General features: G+C 34.5%; 1 protein-coding gene across 1 annotated transcript in view; it reads right to left on the bottom strand.

Annotated features, from left to right (window-relative positions):
- Positions 1-637: 637 nt before the first annotated feature.
- The window catches only part of LOC131028103 (uncharacterized), a 53,956-nt gene continuing 33,979 nt past the window's right edge, over positions 638-20,614 (bottom strand). The window contains exons 7-13 of the mRNA XM_057958329.2: positions 8,030-8,137; positions 7,575-7,703; positions 6,385-6,940; positions 4,176-5,355; positions 3,656-3,934; positions 2,138-3,481; positions 638-1,631 (exon numbers count right to left, since the gene is read on the bottom strand). Coding sequence (XP_057814312.2) covers positions 1,128-1,631; positions 2,138-3,481; positions 3,656-3,934; positions 4,176-5,355; positions 6,385-6,940; positions 7,575-7,703; positions 8,030-8,137 — 4,100 coding nt within the window. The 3' untranslated portion in view covers positions 638-1,127. The remainder of the gene's footprint in view (positions 1,632-2,137; positions 3,482-3,655; positions 3,935-4,175; positions 5,356-6,384; positions 6,941-7,574; positions 7,704-8,029; positions 8,138-20,614) is intronic.

The following is a 20,614-nucleotide window of genomic DNA, read 5'->3' as shown; positions in this document are numbered from 1 at the left end:
ACCGCTAGCTGCCAAATAATGGGGTGAATTACAGGATGCCAAGCAACATTTGACAATATGCAGAAATTTAACTTGTCTACTGACTACTGTATTTAGTTTACACAAAAATTAATGAAGAAATTTGTGATGTATTTGAACTTTGCACATCTCCACAAGACATTAATCAACTCAAATACCTTTGAGGATATACTGCATTCCTATGTTCAACTCTTGCGCTTGAGTTGACTATGTTGAACAGTTGAAGCAATTGCAAATTATGCAGAGAAAGTGTACATGACACATGCCTTCTATACCTAACCTATGCTCCAAACATGATTATTTTAATTGATCTTTCGATATGATTACAATTCCTTCGGCCTTGTTATTGATGTATCGGTATTTTTAACAAATGTTATCAATCTATGCAAGAACAGTCTATATGCCTCTTGTTAAGTCATTAGGGATTCTTACTGTAACAAGAATAGAGATTCATGTCTAGTTAGGACACTAATTAGTCTAAAACAGACTATTTAAACTGTTTCCATGGTGCAATTTATATGATTTAAAATGGGGGCTTTTAATTTCTTTTTAGAAGTAAAATTACCGATGAACTAGAATAATCTCAATTTTGAATAAGTCCCTCTTACAATAAAATAGATGTTACACAACTCTTGTATTGATAGGAAATAAGTAGCAGCTTCTAGAAGTGTAACCTGATAAAGGTCAGAGTAATCATTCTGGTATACAGAATAGAATAGTATACTTTTGCTCATTCCCCATACATGAAGAGTCAATGGGATAGAGAAACTATTTTACATGGGACTTTTCTGTAGTTTATGTATAATTTGCATAATTGTTGCAAACAGTTTTCTGTCAATTACATGAAATATATCTCTGCTGGACATAAATTCTCAGTACTTGTTTCCTGAGATATGCAAACTATTGAAATTATCATACTTTACTGTAAAGTGTGTTGTGACATCACTTACAGGTGATGTAGGATCCAGGTAGCTGGACCCTTTTTATAGCTCAAAACATAATAGACACTGGGCTATTTTTAGATGCTTCTGAAGAAGGTGACCATCCTATTAATGTTGAGACTCAATGATTAAAACAATACTCATTTAAAATTTTGTTAAACTTTGGTTTTACTCATCTTCAATGGTTAGATTTTCCTTGTAGCCTTCCATCAGCTTAGTCAACCCCCTTCCAAATCTCTCCAGAATTATATCTTCCCTTTTCCCATCTTTTCCTTCAGAGAAGAACTGCATTCCACCACTTCTTATTAACTTTCTTTCTTCATACGTATCTGTCTTGGCATGTACTACATCTCCACTCTGCATCATCATAGCCATGGGGTGTTTTTTTCGCAAAATGTGAATAAAAATCTGATCCCCCTCTGCATTTTTTGAGTGGTTCACAAGCCTGGTATTGAAAATCTCCTTGCCATCTCTTAAAGTTCTTAATTCTATGCTCACTGAAGTAATCCCTTGCTTGAACCTCACCATAAAGCATAATATAATTCCTGAACATAGTTCATCACTATCGAATGCAATATAGAATAGATTATGCCCATTCAATTCGATCTTGTGTTGTAAGAATTCTGGAAAAATATTTGCAGAAAAGCTGAATATCTCTAGACAATGGGTCTCCTGTAATTCCAACGACAGATTATGGTAATTAGTATACAAGATATTCTCAATATTTAAATTTTTTGATAATCTATCTTGGCAACATGTCAATCAAAATGGAAGTCACAAATTTGCACTTGTGTACATGGTTTAGCCAAAAGAAACAAAGCAAGCTCTTTGGCAACACACTCACCATCCACACTGGATGTCCCAAGATGGATTCTGGAATATCCCATGTTGGATATCATTAAATTTCTGGGTTGTATTTTTAGTGCATGCTCCAAGATGTTAGGGTAACTAGCTCAAATCAGAGAATGTCTTTATAATCAAAGTGTGCTGAGACAATTTTACCCCATGTTTCAGGTGGATATTGTAAAAGACAAGTTGACTAGGAATGCTACTATTAAACTCTAGTGACCTCAATCTTTCTTTTCCTATAATATATGAAAAGTAGTAGCTGAGATATGTAATTATACTATAGATGGTGCTACTATTATATAAGCAGTACAGAGGAAAATGAGAGATACCTTGATTAATTGTTGGTGATTCAACACTGAATTTTTTGATCTAGCCAATCTGCAACCAATAATATGCAACCTTCTTAAGGATTTCAGCCCTTCCACTCCTTGAATATGCTTAACACTCCTACATTCTGATAGAGAGAGCTCTTGCAGTGATTGCAAGGATCCAAAGTCAGGCAATTCAACAAGTTCCCTGCAGTTCTGTATACTCAGAATCTTTAGCCTCATCATACCTGACATGTTTGAGATTTTCCTTAGCCCTGAGCAGTCTTGAATATATACTTCAATGAGTTTTTTTGGAAGATGTGGAAGTTCCAAAATCTCTGTGCAGTGATGTAAGTAGAGTTTGCTTAGCCGCAGAAGTGTGCCAAAAGTTGGTGGCAAAGAGGACATTTTGTATGATTTAAGATGGAGAGTTTCTAATGATAGAAACTCTCCAATATGTTGGGGTAGAGGACAACCACCTTCTTTTAGATGCTTTAAGGATGTAAGTTCAGAAAAGCTAGCTGGAAGAACAGATAGGCTATAGTTTTCGTCCATTTCTAGAGTCCTTAAACAAGAAAGTTTCCCAATGCTCTGTGGAAGTTCACATAGGTTGTAGCATTCATTGAGCAGCAACTCTACTAAATGGACCAGATTTCCCAATTCTTCAGGAAGTCGAAACAAAGAAGTGCAGTGGTTGAGGTTTAGATGTTGCAAGCAATTAAGTTGGCCTATTGATATAGGCAAGCTCCTTATGGCATCACAATTACTTAGAATCAAGCTTTCCATGCAACCAAGGTCCCCCAGCTCTGCTCCCAGGATGATTCTCTTGCAACCAGCCATATCTAACTGGCACAAGCTTTTGAGTTTATAAATTGAATCAGGGAGAGTCTGTAAATTAGAGCAACCGTGTATATCCAGATACTGCAGGCATTTCAATTCACCTATCTGGTAAGGAAGGCTTCTTAAATCATGGCAACAAGGAAGAGACAACATCTCCAAGCAGGACAGCCATCTCAAGGATCTAGGCAAATTCTTCAAAGGTATTCCATCCAATTTGATTTTTTTGAGAACCCGTAGCTCTTCAAATGAGTCAGGTAACTTTCTTATGCTGTGACAATTAGATAGAAAGAGCACCTCCAGAGAACTGAGGTTAGCTACAGTGTCAGGAAGTTGGCTTATCTTGCAGCAGTTTGATAGATCCAGGTACTTAAGCTCTGTTAGGAGTCCAATGGACTCTGGTAAAGCCCTTAACTCTTTACAACCACAGAGTTCCAGTTGTATGAGTGATGTATGATTGGCTAAATCTGGAAGCACCCGAAGATTTATGCGGCCATTCAGCTTAAGTACTTTAAGATTTTTTGGCCCCTGCAAATAGAGTAACAATTATATTTAAGGATTCATTACAAAGGTATATGAATCCATTTCTTTTTTGGTATTGTAAAATCCTATCTCCACTTACTAATCATTCGAAAAATTACATGCACAAATAAAAGGATCTGTTCCTATCTTGAATCTCCAATCCCAATAAAAGGAAATTACCTCAATGTTTGATGGTTCTCGCCACACTACCTCAATTTCTTTACTAAAGCTTAAATCTAGTACAACTAGATGCTTCATATTCCATTCACACGGAAAGCATTTTAGGGAGCAGTTTCCCCATCTCAACCATTTCAAATCTGGAGGCATTTGTCCAAAGTCGCCTTCAATAAGAGCTCCATCCAGCCATAACAATTGCAAATTACACATTTTTTGCAAATTATGAGTTTGCAGTCGAACGTCTTGCTGAAGGTAGGTAAGACATCTAACACTTTCTGTTCCCTGATCAGATTCCATTCGATAAAAGTTTATTAGCACTAGCATTGACATTGAACTATGCTGTGGAAAATAGGGTACAATTACTTTACCAAATGCCAATTATACACATTAGAAAAACCTGGTGCAAAGATTAACAAGAAACAACATAAGAAAAATCATAGCCTTTTTCTTCCCAAACTAAGTTCAAGGAATGGAAAAATATCAGGAAAAAGAATAATAAAGTAGGTGGGATTCAAAGCATCACCTTTCCTTGCATTATAACCATTTCAGCCTCTTCTGGTTTCCATAATCTGCTACGCTTCCCTGGTTCCAATGATTCCTCTGCTACAATAGCTCTTCCCATGTCTCTAAATTCACTATGCATTACAAATCTATCGTCTTCATCTAGTCTAATAAGTGATTTCAGTTTCATTTTTGTTAGGCCTAAATTGGGGCGCAAATGACTGGCTTCCCAAAAGCTAATGACACTTTCCTTCTTTCTTCCTATGAATAAACAAGCCATGTCTAAAAACATCTCTTTCTGTTCAGACTTCAGGCCATCAAAAATAAGTCTAAGAATAGCATACTTGTCCTGATAACTTGAATAGTATAGTATGTCAATGGCCTGATTCCAATATCTTAGATTTCTACTATACAAATGAGCACCCAAAACTTCTAATGAAAATGGCAGCCTATTGCAAATACCCACAGCTTTGCATGATAAGTCTTTATAAGATTCTTTGGGTTTCTCTCTCATGAAAGCATGCCAGCTGAAAAACTGAAGAGCATGTTCCTTATCCAGTCCCTGCATTTGATAAGCAAAATCAACATGTTCATTCTTTATGACATTGGGATCAATCGTTGTTACAAGAACTCTGCTACCTGTTCCAAACCAATCACCTCGTAATGCCTCCAACTGCTTGCAATCATCAACATATTCCAGAATAACAAGGGCCTTGATGGACCTCAAACGGTCCTTCATCAAGATCTTTCCATGAGCCTCATCATTAACTTTATCCTTAAACTTGACAAGGTCTTTCAATATTTGACGCTGCATCTTAGCTACACCATTTGTATTTTGGGCCTTATGACGGACATCATATACAACACAGGTAGCATCAAATTTGAGATAAATGTGATTATGGATGGCCTTTGCTAGAGAGGTTTTTCCCACACCACCCTTTCCATAAATGCAAACAGTGAGAACATTCTCATCAGAATCTATGTTAAGCATGTTTATAATTTTGATCATGTGCTCTTTCATACTGATGAAGACATACTTCGAAATTCTAAGGGGTTCATTTCTGATCACATGGGGTATTGTTTCCGAGGGCTCTTCTTCTAAGGGATCGGGCAGAGCTTCCTCCACTGTGACTGAGGTCATCTTTTGTTCTAATGTCTTGAAAACATCTTGGACCACAAGCTTGACAAGTCCCCCTTCAAATCTGTAAGATAGACAAGTTTGTAAACTAAGAGATTCCTTGCTCTTTTGTAATAATTTATGCTTGCTATAACAGAAAACAGCTCTCTTAGACTAGTAATTATCAGAATAGTACTATTCAACTTGAGGATCTCTAGAAATTGTGATCTTCAGCAATATATAAAATATTAAAATCAAATTTCTTCTGGTATAAAATCATGAGAAACTGAGAAAATTACACAAAGCCTAATGCTCTTGTTAGTTAGATTCAATGCCATGATACTTAAGAACAGTAAAGAAAGAAATTTCAGTTAAATAACAATGAATAAAGAGGATTCACCGGAGAGCAAAAAGAGCGAAACTAAAAAGTTGTATATGAATAAGGGTTGGAATTTTATATATTACTGTACATGTAAAGACGTAGAAAATGAGATAATAGAATGTAAACTACAGAGCTATGGAAGGAAAAACATGAACTTTATGATGATGAAGAAGAAGTATTTTTGGAAATATTGATCGACAAATTTATTTAGCTGCTTCTGGATTTGATCGTGTGTATCTTTTTTGCATCAATGTTTTGGATCACACTCTGTGATCCATCATGTAAGAGAGTGTCAAGAGATGGCAATTTACTTTCCTACATCTCCTGACACTCTTTACATCCTGATGATGGATCACAGAGTGTGATCCAAAACATTGATGCAAAAAAGATACACACAATCAAATCCAGAAGCAGCTAAGTGATTAACTAATGGATTGTGGAAATTTGATAAAATTATACAAATTCATTCCCATCAATGCTGCTAGAAATACAATATTCACCATTAGATTCATTAGTCCCCTTCAAATGGTACTCCTCGATTTTCACCTTCACTTTTAGCTATTGAACCCAAACTCAGGTGCTCTAATAATTAACTGCCTGATTAGCTCAAAATTCATATTACCAAACTATCCTAGAATTCTACAGAGAGCATGAACAAAATCTCTCTACCAATTTCTTTTCAGAGTTCCATCTTACAAAAGTTTCCCAAAAAGAAGCAAATGTTATACATACCCTGCTGTGTCATCTGTACACCAACCAGAGAAGGAGGAAGCTTTAGACAGAGCGTTTTTCCACTCCGTAATCCTTTCCTGTGCGTATCTTCCTTTTTTCTTCTTAAAAGCCTTTGCAAAGACACCCCTCTCAGGATTTCTTACTTCTGTTGGCTTCACATAATAGAATAAGGGTATAATTATACCATTTGATTTACACATATGAGCTACCTCGTCCAAGCACCAGTGGGACTCTGCAAATTTCCTGGAGAAAATAGGAATGAGGATGGCACTGTTTCTAATTGCCTCTTGAAGAGATGAACTGATCTCCTCCCCCCTTTGCAGCTTTTGGCTATCCAGGAATACATTAACCCCTGCATTTTCCAGTGAAGCATTGAGGTGATCTACAAATTTTCTTCTTAGGGGATTCCCACGAAAACATAGGAAAACATCATACTTCTTGGATGCAGAGGACAGAATTGCGTGCGAGGGATTATATCTTTTCAGTGACATAATGTTTCTGCCAAAAGGCAGTGCAAATACTATTGCCTGATATGAAGAGGTGAGAGAACTGCGATTTTATTATTCACAAAGATGCCTGATTACAATCTGGGTGGCAACATTGGAAGTGTACTCTTCTCAAGGCTGGGATATTTCTTCTCAACATTAGGTGCAATCTAGATGTTCGAAATTATTGGCCTTTACTCTTGGCAAGGCAGGGGCAATTCCTTCGGCTATAAGTTGTGAGCTCGTAGTAAGAGAGCTCTTTTACTCTTAAAAGGTGTACCTACTGCTATTTCTCTGAGATAGAAACTTAGGCTTTAGCTTGATAAGTCTGGGGTGATTTCTCTGGCTATCAGCATCACTTGAGTTAAAGAGATTGGGGTTTTCCTCTTTGCAAAGGTGCTACCTAAAATCTGAGAGCTAGAGACTATTGGGCTTCTACTATTTTCAAGGCTGGGGTGATTTCTCCTGTCATTAATGAAATCTCTTAGTTTGAGACTATAAGGTTTTACAGTATGCAATTCTAGGGCAAATCCTCCTCCTGTTAACTGTTCTATGCAATTTCTGGTTTGAATACCATTGGGATTATAATCTTGGTAATCCTATCAGGCATATATTTGATAATTGGGCCTTTACTCTTCCCAAGACTGGTGTGATTCTTCAGCCTTATTATATGTAATTCTTATATGTAGATGAGTTATAGACTACCTGTTAGTCTTTCACTTGAGGCATCTCTATGAGAGTGTGGAGCTATATTCTTATGAATACTGGGATGACTCTTGACCTGCTTTTTAAAGGCTGAAATGATCCCTTCTGCAGTTATCACCTTTCTCAGTCCTGTTAAGCAACAGAAAGAAAGAAATGTATCAACACACAGAAAGCAAAAAAAATTGCTCACAAATGACCAGAGTACATCAAAGGGGCTGTAAATCTACAACTAGGTCAGATTGCTATTTAATCATTTTAACCAGCTAGAAGTAAAATGTTAAAAATAAAACTTTTGTTTATAACATTTGAAAGAAACTTGCTGAAAACAATCCACATTTAATAAATTTTATCCACATTAGATGTGCTAATTGGTCTGGCAATTTGAATGACGTTAGACAAGTGTAAGAAATGTATTCATATCATAAATTGTCTGTCAATAAAGAATTCCTACACACCCCATACCGAACTGGAGCTTTTTGAAGCTCCGAGCTTCTTAAATTCAGAATTAAGACCCAAAACCAAAGGAAAGTAAACAAACCATATCAATTTTTGTATTGAAGAAGCTGAAGATGACCAGCATAGAGAAAACAGCAAGAAAAGGATCACATATCAGTTCATCAGAGCAAAGTTGTTGCCATTCCACCCAAACAGCATTATAATTTATAGTCAAGACCCAAGTGTATTGAAAGTAGTTATGAAATAATTATGATACCAAAATGAAAAATTGGGAAGTTTCATGGAAACCCAATGCAATATCAACAAGCAACTTCTGCAGGCTGTAGCTCGACCTAATCGGCCACATAGAACACTTTCACGGAATCTTCTCACTTCAAAAGAATACCTCAGGAAGGCATAATGTAAATTTTTTATCACAAATCTTCAGGGAATCTACAGGCAATGTGATCATCTATCATATTGTCATTGAACTTGACACCAACGCCGATGGAAATAATATTGAATAATCCTGTTCAAAACTCTAATATAATGACCAAAGATATTGTATATAATTTTGAATATTCCAGGTAGGAACAGGCATTTTTCTTCCTGAAACTCCTGAGAAGTCTCCATCATTTGTTTCTTCTTTCTCAAAATTATATAGTTTTTCCTAAGAAATCTCCTGTCATGTACAACGAAGGCCAAGGGTTTCGTCCTTATTTACTTCGAAATTTTTTGCGGGCTCGCCTGCATTTCAAAATAGAATCTACAGCTCAAAAATAACACGCTAAAGAAACGGTCAAATTAAGTATTTTATTATGTTAATGTGTCACAGGGGTTTGTCAGCTTGTTGGAGCTTGATACAAATTTAATATGTATTTACAGTTAAAATTCCTTGCAAAGACAAAATCGTTATTATATGTCCAGATCCATAAACATTGGGAAAGATGTGGCATGTCCTCATCGATTGTGTACGATTGTTATCAAATCATGTACGATCGTCAGGAATAGAATTGAGGAAGGTTCGACAAAATTTAGTTTTCTTGGGCATTGAGTAAAGTAGAAAGTGATTATTTGAGAGTATTATTATTATTATTAAATTCATTTGCCTCATTTTTTAGCTGATCAAACAGAATTTTAAACAAAGTCTATAGTTCATATGTATTTTATATTTTATATGTATTTTATATTTTATGTAATTATAAAAATATCATTTTTCTTTACTCTCATTGGACCATATTGAAAATAGTAGGTAAAAAAATTCAATTTTTGAAACAAAAAATACTCATTTTTGTACATTGAATAAATGATATCATTTCTCTTACTTGTGTTTGTACATTTAATAAATAATATAGAATTAAAAATTTTGAGTAACAATTGTATAGTCTAAAATTATTATTTTTATTTAATAATTTTAAAAATATTATTTATCTTTGAATAACAATTGTATAGTTTACAATTATTATTTTTATTTAATAATTTTAAAAATATTATTTATCTTTCTGTCTATTGATTGATATTGTAAATAGTAAGTATGAAATTCATTTTTTGCTTTCTTTAAATTACAAATTTTAAAAATATTAAATTCTTGAAATGAGAGCTGTCATTTCAATTTAATGCCTTTGAATTAAAAATTAATAAATTTTGTACGGACATGTGCCCCTTCCGTAGACCCATTACGTGGCAGAAATATACAATTAAATCCATGCTTGTTTAGGTGCTCAGTTCACCCTTTAATACAAATAAATTAATGCACCCCTTTCATCTAGCAAACATGACACCCCCTAATGTTTTAATATTTATTTTCTTAAATGTCTTTAGTCACATTTTAATTACACCAATCTTATGAACATTTGTGCAATGTCCCCCCTCTAACAAAGGGGAAGAAAATATAGATCATGTCGACCGATGACAAATGGAAGATTGGAAGAAATTATGACATTATTTAGACTTAATGTTTTAATTTTTTTATGAGTTTAATACTATTCAAAATAATTATTTTTTAAAATTTTATATTCAAAAAGATAAATTATTTATAATTAATATTTAGTACAAATAAATTTATTTTTATTCTTGATATCTAAAAAAAATATTAATTTTTTAAAATATTTAAATACAATAGTTATTAAAAATGAAAGATAAATTAAACAAATTATTTTTTTAAAGTTTTAGAAATTTATTTTAAAAAAATTCAATTTTAATTTTAAAAATAAATTTATCAATAATAAATCATTGATAATAAATAATTTGTTTCTATTCATAATTGACATTTAGTAGAAAATAATTTGTTTTTAAGATCTTTACACAATAATAATAAAAATAATGCAATAAGCTCAATGATTATTAAAAATAAAAAAATTAATCATCAATAATAAGAATAAATTAATAAATTATTGATTAAAATTTAATTTTAAATAATAATTTGAATTAAAAATATTTAATAACAATCAATATCATATAATTTATTATTAATTGATTAGCAAATAAAATTGTTGATTAAATTACAAATAATTTACAACAATATCTATGATTTTATTAGAAATTTGATTATTTTGGATGTTACTTGACAGTTTGATAATAAAATTAATGTATCACAATCAAGTTTTAAATTGGGAACACAACACAATAGCTCACAACTTTTGAGACATTGTGTCAAATAGTTTGCATGCTTTATCTATCCTCCCATGTTTTTCATGAGAATTTGCAATCACAACATTGGAGAAAATTCTTCATTTTATGCTTTGATGAATGTCCATGCCTTGTTCTAAAATTGACATTAATTTTTTACCATTACAAAATTTAATATTTGAGTAGATCATGCTTGCTTAAATAATTTTATTTTTTTATAAATGATTATAGTTTGAATATAATACAAAATATGTTAGATTTAAATATCTCTTAGTATAATATCACCTCATTTATCTCTCACTCTTGCCCCCTCTATCTCTATCCTCCAATCTTTCATGAGATCCCCCTCTATCTATATATCCCTCTCGCTATCTCTCTATGTGTCACTTTCTATATCTTTATCTATGTCTCCAACTCCCCCCTCTCTCTATATATCAACCCCTCTATCTCTATATATATCCACAATCTATATCACTCCCTCTCTCCCTCTCTATCTATTGAGTTATCTCTCCCTCTCCTCATCTATATCTTCTTATATCTCGATCTTTCCATCTCTTTATCTCTATCTCTCCCTCTCCCTCCTCATTTATATCTCCCAATATTTATCTTTATGTCTACCTCTAAATCTCTCTATATATCCCCCTCTCTATTCCTCTCTACCTCCATCTTCCTCTATCTCCTTTATCTCTAGACACGACTCCCTCTATCTATCAAACCATCACTCACCTCTCTCTCTCTCCCTCTCCCTATTCCTAGAGTTTTATATCTATATCTCGTTGCCCCTCTATTTTCATCCCTCCACGGTTCTTACTTAATCTCTTCCCTTATCTCTATCTTATTATCTGTATATCTCTCTCTACCCTTATGTATATCTCTTCATTGATCTCCATATATCAATTCCCCTCTCTTTCTATCCTCTCTAAACTAACTACACTATTGGCAGGAACTTGACGGTTTGCATCTCTTGTTTATTATAGTTAAATTGTATTGAAAAATCAATATAAAGATTTTAAAGATTTTGATTGATGTCTACTTTCTTTTGTTATATTTAATTTCTATATGGAACTTTTCAAAATCTTTGTTTTTCAATTTTAATTAAAATAAAATAGTATAATTAAATTAATTGAAGAAATAAAGGTATTTAAAAAATTATTATAAAAATGATTAATAATGTGATATTGTAAGAGTAAAGAGTATATCTTCTTTTTTTTTTGTTTCATATTATTTATATAAGTATTGCTTATTTGATGCTATCATGTGATTTTGATTGATTTGGTATTTCTAATGTTCTTAATTCTCAATTTATCTCAAAAAACAAAACATATCTCATGGTTAGAAAATATCCTACTCATAGATTATTAGTTTTAGTCTTGGATCAAATCTAGAATCATAAAAATGACCTATGTCAATTTTGTAGTTAAGTTATTTTTATAGTGTAAAGTTGACTATCATATTTAAATTTAAATTTCACCCTAGGCCCAAGCCAACTCAATTTTAACTAGTTATTATGTGAGGACTCGTAAACTAAAACTTTCAAATTGGATATATATGTCAAGTTTAAAATAAGCACTTGTAGTTCATTTCATAAGGAGAAGCATTTAGGATTTCCATATCTAAGACAACTCCACTACATCTACTGATCATAAAGGTCATTAGTTATTATTTAGTGTTCCACATCAACATGGCGAAACCCTACTATTGCATAAGATCATTCTAATGTTTGTTGCATCGAATTCTACTTTTGAAAAGTCTTAAGAATCAATTACCTAGCAAAATTCTGAATGGCTATCCAACTGGCAAAATGACCCACTTGCTAGTTGTTAAAAGTGCTTGACTATCAAATGAAAGAGCCATTTTGTTGGTTGGATAGACATCGCCTCAAAATTGTGGTTACATCAACATCATTTGCATTGTTTCTTGGTGTCTTCCAACTTATCAATTAAGAGGCTCAACTAAAGAAAAGATGCTCATTAGCAAGCTCCTAAAAGTATACTACCATTAGCTTTTATATAGCAAGTGAATCTTTGTTAATAGGAACAAAAGTTCTAAAGGCGACATTATCATTCTTTAGAAAGAGTTTGAATTTTTGGTTAGAGACCATTTCTATGGAAAAAGGTTAGTGAACCCCTAATAACGAGTCTCATTTTTTTGGCAAAAGTAGGACATTGAAATCAACATTTCTCAATAAGAATTTCACTTTCTAACTGTAGTGTCATAAAATTGTGACCCTTGCAATTTACGACAACATTAGGGCCTTCAAGTTGGCAATTTGAATCCCCAAGCCTGATCAGAAACCCGAGACTCACTCATCCCCAAAAATTGCACTCTTTCTGTCCTCCGCACTGCCTGAACCTACTTCCTCTCTTGAGATAAGGGCAGAACAGGGGTGTGGCGCCACTGTCCCCCCTAGGAGAGGGGTGTGGCTCCCTTGTCCTTGCCCTATTTTAGGGCCTCGTCTGTCCTATCTTTGCACTGGACTTTGCATAAAGCGGGAAAACTTTCCTTGTGTTGGCCTGTGATGAAAAATCAGTCAATTAGCCCTAATTGACGAGTATATAAGTTGCATTTTCTCTCTCATTTGCATAAGTTCAACAAGAAAAAAAGTTGGATAAACGATAAGGCAGGCATAAGTTTAAGCATTCAAGCATTCCTTTCCAACATTGAGCATTCTCAAGTCTCCCTTCAAGGCTAGGTGTTGCATTCAAGTCAAGGATTCAACCATTGAAGAGGAGATCCCTTTCAACATTCAATTCAATACAAACAAATCTACCTACATTCTATCTACAACCTCTCTTGAGGTGACTTACATTTCAGTCTTTCATTTACATTTCAGTCTTTCATTTACATTTACTTGCAAGTACTTTCTTTCATCATTTGGTTAATTCCAAAGCTGGGATTTGACCTAAAGGCAAACCTCCAATCCCAACCCCTTTTCCTCTCTTTTTTGTGTGTAAGTTGCAGGTGTGTAGCTATGTTTGCAGATTCAAACTCCATTTGCAGAGGCGAAAAAACCCTTTTCGTTTCGCGGATTTTTCGAAGGATCGTTGACACTTTCAACACGGTCTAGACAACTTTTCCTCAAATTCGCAGGACAGCTTCATCTCGACATATTATAGCCAGATCTAGGTACACAACTTCATCTCATGCTTCTATCTCAAGTTATAATCAGTTCTTTGCTACTTTTACACTTAGTCTTATAACACATGATTCAATCATTTTCCATTCTAAAAGAGGGGTTAGCTTGTCATTTCTATCCCATTATCAATTCATTCAGTATTCAATCGCTTCCCTAAGGGATTGGATCTAGTGAATTTCCCCCTCTTTTAAATGTAATGTGGATAAAGTGTTTGAAGGGAAATCCACAATGAAACTTTCATCTCTCCTCAGAGGGAAGAAAAGCTTTCCTCTTGATCTCTCCATCATTCACCTTTTTTCACCATTACACTAACACCTTTAGCAACTAAACTATTAATAACTTGAGAAACTATTAATAATTTGAAGGTGACATGAACTAGTGATTTTTTAGATTTTGTTTGTAGATTATAAATATATATATTTTTTAAAATTAAGAAATAGTTGTTAGTTGTTTTATGTAAGTTTTAATAATTTATTTTTTATAGTTTTTGAATATGGGAAAACATGTTTTGATGGGCCCCTGAAACCCATTACAACCAAAAGATCAAAATATTTACATCAAAGCGCAGCAAAACACAAAAGACAACACACAAAGAAAAGACAACTGACGACCAAAATGCCAACAAACAAGAGACAGCAAATCAAAAACCAAAAAGGATCGTCAGAAGCCCAGATTTAGGTTAAGTTCTGAAGCATTTTCGCAGCTTCCAGCTCTAGCTATTCCATATTATCAGTTGCCCGCTTGATATCCTTAGTTTCCTTGCTATGGCTTTGCATCTTTTTAGTGCTCACCTGCGTTCTTCTCCCAAGCCTTGTTTCCTTATCATCTGGGGTGTCGTCCTTAACATCAATAATGCTGGCCACAATTTATTTTTTATAGTTAATATTTTTAAAAAGTGATGTTCATTTGATATAGCATAACTTTATTTGTAAGAAGGATAAATTATATATTTTTTAATATGACTCAAAACACAAATTTTAGTGAACATTTTTTTTTTCCTAACTTTTTGTTACATAATTTAATTTTTATATATTTTTGATGTGAGATTAGCTATACTTTAAAAATAAGTTCATTCGGTATCACATAACTTTTTTGTATTCATTCAATTGTTGTTTTTGGTGAAATAAGAACATCAATACTTAATTGATAGTTATTATCTAATAATTTTTATTTTTCTATTTTTCCGTGTGCATTGAATAGAGACCTTCATAATTGTTGAAAACCCTATTTCACTAGAATATAAAAAATAAATATAATAATCAAATTAAATATATTCAATATTATTCGTTTGAAATCTTACTTGAGCATTATAAACCTATAGAATTTGTTTTTGGTTTATTGAATTTGAAGATTCAACACGAGTTACGAAAATGAAAATCAAAGCAAAATCCCAAAAATGGAATGGAAGAGGCCATCTTAGCACCTTTGTTCAAAGGTACTTTGAACAAAGGTATGCCCCTTCATTCGAAAGTACCTTTGAATGGAGGTGCTTATTCCAATGCAAGAATGAAAATTATATACCATAAACATGACCTGTCAAAGGTCCATGGATAAAAAAATATTATATGTGAACTTCGAACGAAGATATCTTATAGGCTAACCTTAGAATAATTAAAATCTATAAATATTATATATTAATATAAATTAAAATGTACCATTAAAAATGAAATAAATAAGTGCAACCTGAGTTGGCCTAGTGGTGGAGAACTTGTGCTTTTGAAAGAAAGGTCACAAGTTCAAATCCCACAAAGGGGTAGGGTATGTACACCTTATCGGCTTCGGCCCATTACCTATATATATATTTGGGGATGACCCTTTGGTGAAATGGTGGGGCTTCTTGCCTATAGTGCCTACAACCTAGGTTTCAAACCCCCACGGGTTCGTCTCTACCATGTTAAAAATGGAGTACCCTTACCTTGGGGAGAACCTTGGAGAAATAGTGGGGCTTCTTGCCTGTAGTGCTTACATCCTTGGTTCAAACCATTTTTTTTTAAAGTTCAAATATATGTATAATTCTTCTGCAAATTTTTGGTCATGCAAATTTCCACGTTCCCCAATGTTAGAAGTGCTCTAACGCAAAGCGATGAGGAAGGAGAGTGACGGGTGATCCTGGGAAAGAAATCCAAGAGGAGATCGCAATCCCAGAGTGATCATGTTGTTGGTTCTAAAAATCTGGGCGACCCTCTTCTTCATGGCACCAAATATGTGTGTTTCCTGTCATCTCTACCCAACTCATCTGGCATTGCCAATAGCTCTATGAGGAATGCTCCAAATTATAGAAAGATCCTGAATGATAGGTGGTTAAGGGCAGAAAATATCAAATCTTTCAAGCCTCAGTCAAGCCCTCTTTGGCAAGCTAATAAAAATTTGCAGGGAAATCGTAATAGCCCTAGGGTTTTTCCTAACCCTAGTAGAAAACCCCGTCCTTCTCATCCCACTATAGAAAAAAATTCAGTGCCTTCGAAGGCTAGGGTTTCTGATCAGCAGTTCATAAAGATAAGTTGTCGACTAAAAAGAGTATTAGGATGCCCTCGGATCCATTGCTTGAATATTGTGATTATTTCCATAACAAGGGCATCATTGTCTCATGGAATGGGCAACCTCAAATTTTTAAAGAAATGAAAGGATGGTGGAATGAAGAACTTTCAAATCAAGTATGGATAACAAACCTAGGTTCGAATTTCTTCCTTATCACTTGTGCTAATAATGAAATTGAAAAAGAAATTTTGAAACACGAAGTAAATCTGATTGAAGGATATGTATTTCAGTATTTTGAATGGATGCCAAATTTTAACCCTAAAACTTTTCAACCTAAGAAAATTGCTAGATGGGTTAACATAGGTCCTCTGCTGGTTGAATTCCATTGCTCTGCAATTATGGAATTTATAGGCTCACATTTAGGTGAATTTATAGCGGTCGAAGGTTTGTATAAAGATCTGGCAAATGATATTAAGCTTCTCATTCAATTTGACACTCAAAACCCACTTCTGCGTCCAACTGAGATAGTTTCAGAAGCAGGTAAGTGGACTATTAATCCCTCCTTTTACGAAGGAGAAATCATAGCCTCCAACATTTTCCTTTGCAAATCCCTTGTGGATGAACATGATTTTGACAATGGGGACTCAGTATCAATTACAGATGGTCCAAATAAGAAAGAAATGTCAGTTCAAAACCTTGTAGATGTTAACTCACCCTCTAGGACTCCACCAAACTTTGATAAGGTAGTAGAAAATCAAAGCAAGTCTCTTTCAATAGCCAGGAACTTAAGGAGCTCACGGGTCAATAAATTTTCATCTGATAACCCTAATAATGAACCCTCTCCTCTGATAGCTGAAGCAACCCCTATTTTAGATAAAGTCACGGCTCAAAGAATCTCAAGTGATGGAGCCTACAGTATTAGTAGAAGTCTAGAATCTAATAAGAATAGGGATAATAGGTTATATCACCTTAATAGTAAAACAAAGTTACAAAATCTGTTAATTGGTGCAGAGGAATTTAGAGCGGATGTGCAAGAACAGTTGAATTTATTGGAACAACAGATAGAGATCAATAAGATTGTTGCTATTGACCAAGTAACGAATGGTCTCGATCCTGTCTTAGGGATGGATTGTCCCTTTGACCAATTCACTACGATAGATGAAGATGATGTAGTTCTATTGGGGAGTCAAACCCTCGTGTATGAGGGTGAAGCCTCAGGTGAGAACAAGTTGGGGTTAGGGTTTTATTTAGGGAGGAAGATGAAACCAGATTGTGGCTCGATTCCAAAAAAGAAAGGCAGGAAATCCATAGTTGAGCTTAGAAATAAGGATGGGGAAGTTGTTGGGCAGGCGAAAATAACATCGATCATGAATGTAGGGAAGGGGAAGTTCCTTCCCAATCAGCCATGAAGGTCCTAACATGGAATGTTAGGGGCCTAAATGCTCCTAACAAGCAACGCATACTAAAGTGTTGCATCCTCACCTCAAAAGCAAAATTTACCTTAATTCAATAAACAAAACTCAATCAATCTGAGATTGGAGTCTTGAAAAAGAAACTAGGTCATTTAGAATGGGAAGCAATACCTGTGGTAGGTGCCTCAGGGGGCTTGGGAATTATATGGGATCCTAGGCGAGTTGTAATTAATATGATATCCAGTAACAAGTATTGGATGGTTGCTTTTGTTAAGCATCTGAGTTGTAACTTACACTTTGTTCTTTTTTATATTTATGGTCCCATATTGACACATGAGAAGGCAACAGTGTGGCAAGAAGTAGGATCGGTGTTAACTTCTCATCCATAGTGGAACTGTTTTTTAGGAGGGGACTTCAATGCTATCTCTGATCTCTCTAAGAAAGTGGGTGGTCTGAGAAGAGAACCCCAAGCTCTGATAGATTTCAGAGACTGGATTAATACTCACAACATGACTGATATAAAAACTGATAATGGCACCTTCACTTGGAATAACAGAAGGCCGAGATTTAGCAATATTGCAGAAAGGCTAGATAGGTTTCTATTTAGAGGAGACATCCTAGCCTTCAACTATCTTTTCAAGGCTTCCATTCTTCCCATTTCAGGTTCTGACCACTTTCCAATCCAATTAATCATTGAGGAGAAGGTTAGACCTAAGAAGTTCCCTTTCAAGTTTGAGAAAATGTGGATAAAGAACGAATCTTTCTTAGAAAATATCAAAAAATGGTGGAAAGAAGTAGAATTTTTGGGATCAAAATTATATCGTTTTGTCACAAAATATAAACATATTAAGAGTAAACTTATCTAGTGGAACAAGGATCGGTTTGGAGATATCTTTGTTTCTAAGAGGGATATAGAAGATGCCTTAGCTCAACTTAATGAAAAAGTTATCAGGGAAGGTATGGATCAAAATAGCTTCCTATTAGAAAAAGAGCTTCTTTGTAAACATGAAGAAATTCTATCAAAGGAGGAATATTTTTGGAGGCAGAAATCTAGGGCAACTTGGATATCATAAGGAGACCATAGTACTAAATTTTTCCATGCTACAATAAAAACTAGAAATAGAATCAATAAATTAACCCATATTAGAAGCGAGGCAGGGGTAATGCTAGACGATCCTGAAAGTATAACATCAGAAGTGGTGTCTTTCTTCCACAACTTACTAAGTAAAGAACTTATCTTTGATTTGGCGGCTCAATCCAGTTTGATTAACAACATTCCTAGAATTATTGATGATAGTCAAAATTCACTCCTTAATCGAAACTTTACCAAAAAGGAGATAGAAGAGGCTCTTTTCTAGCTTCATTCGGATAAGGCCCCAGGACCAGATGGATTTCCGACATGTTTCTTCCAGAAATGTTGGCATATTTTAGGTGATGATTTGGTAGATGTCTTGGAAGGAGCAAGATGATTGGGTAGATTTCTTAAGGAAATAAATCACACTTTCTTAGCCCTCATTCCTAAAAAAGAGAATGTGGATAGTATGAACGATCTTAGACCTATTTCACTCTGTAATACTATCTACAAGATTTTCTCAAAAGCCCTAGATGATCGACTTAAACCGTTGCTTTCAAGTATCATCTCAGAAGAACAATCAGGATTTGTTCCTGGTAGGTCCATCTTTGATGGAGTCATTATAGCACAAGAGGCAATACACTCTGTTCAACACAATCATCAAGCTAGTATGTTCATGAAACTAGATATAAGGAAGGCATATGGTATGGTTAATTGGAGATTTCTTTGCAAATGTTTAGAAGCTTTCAATTTTAGCAGAGCTTGGATTAACTTAATCTTTGAATGCATTTCAAGTCCCAAAATCTTAGTCCTATTCAATGGAATGCCAGAGGGCTTCTTTGAAATGTCATGAAGTTTGAGACAAGGTGACCCATTATCACCCTCCTTTTCATCATAATGGCAGAAGCCTTAGGTAGGACCATTAAAAAATCTCAGGATTTGAGTAATATTGCGGGAATTAAAATCTCTAGTAGTATTCCCCCTATCACACATCAACAATTTGCCAACGACACCTTACTTTTTGGGGAAAGCAATCTGGTAGAAGCTAGAAATTTTAAACTTATCCTAGACTGGTTCTCCAAAGCTTCAGGGCAAATGGTCAATAAGGAAAAATCAATCTTGTTCTTTTTCAACATGGAAGAGAAGCTAAGTAAAGCTATTGCTATCTTTTTAGGCTTTCAGTTAGGAACGCTCCCCTATAAATACCTAGGCCTTCCACTAGTTAAAGGGAAAAGGTCATCCAATCTTTGGAGGCATATTCTAACCGAGCTTGACCAAAAACTCCAAACATGGAAGGGCAAATGGCTATTAATAGCTGGTAGAGTAATTATGCTTCATTTTGTACTATCTGCCCTTCCCCAATACCAGATGACCTGTCTTCTAATGTCGAAAGGAGGAAAAGGAAATTGGACCAAAAGATCAGAACTTTCTTCTAACAAGGATTGGTAGACAAGAAGAAATTTGCACTAATAGCCTAGGAAAAGATCTGCAGACTGAAAGACAAAGGTGGACTAGGACTTAGAGACCAAAAGATAGAAAATAAGGCTCTAAGGGCCAAGTTAGTATGGAAAATATATCAAGAACCACATAAAAGATGGGTGAAAGTCCTGGCTAGTAATATTTAAACCCTCAAGACCCCACTAGTGTCTTTAGAATTCTTAACCCTCCACATGGCTCGAGAATCAGGAATTTCTTAATCAATTGTAGGGAGGTACTCATTCATGAACTCTCTTGGAATATAGGAGTTGGGGATAAAGCATTATTCTGGGAAGACTTGTGGGGTGGGTATCCACCAGTCCATGCAATCCTCAATGATCAAAACTTAAAAAATAGCTTGGAAGAGAGAATCAGCAAAACTATGGCTGATTATATCATCAGT

This window comes from Cryptomeria japonica, chromosome 4 (genome assembly GCF_030272615.1).
Source record: "Cryptomeria japonica chromosome 4, Sugi_1.0, whole genome shotgun sequence".
NCBI classification, from domain to species: domain Eukaryota; kingdom Viridiplantae; phylum Streptophyta; class Pinopsida; order Cupressales; family Cupressaceae; genus Cryptomeria; species Cryptomeria japonica.
This window is presented reverse-complemented; position numbering and strand designations above follow the sequence as displayed.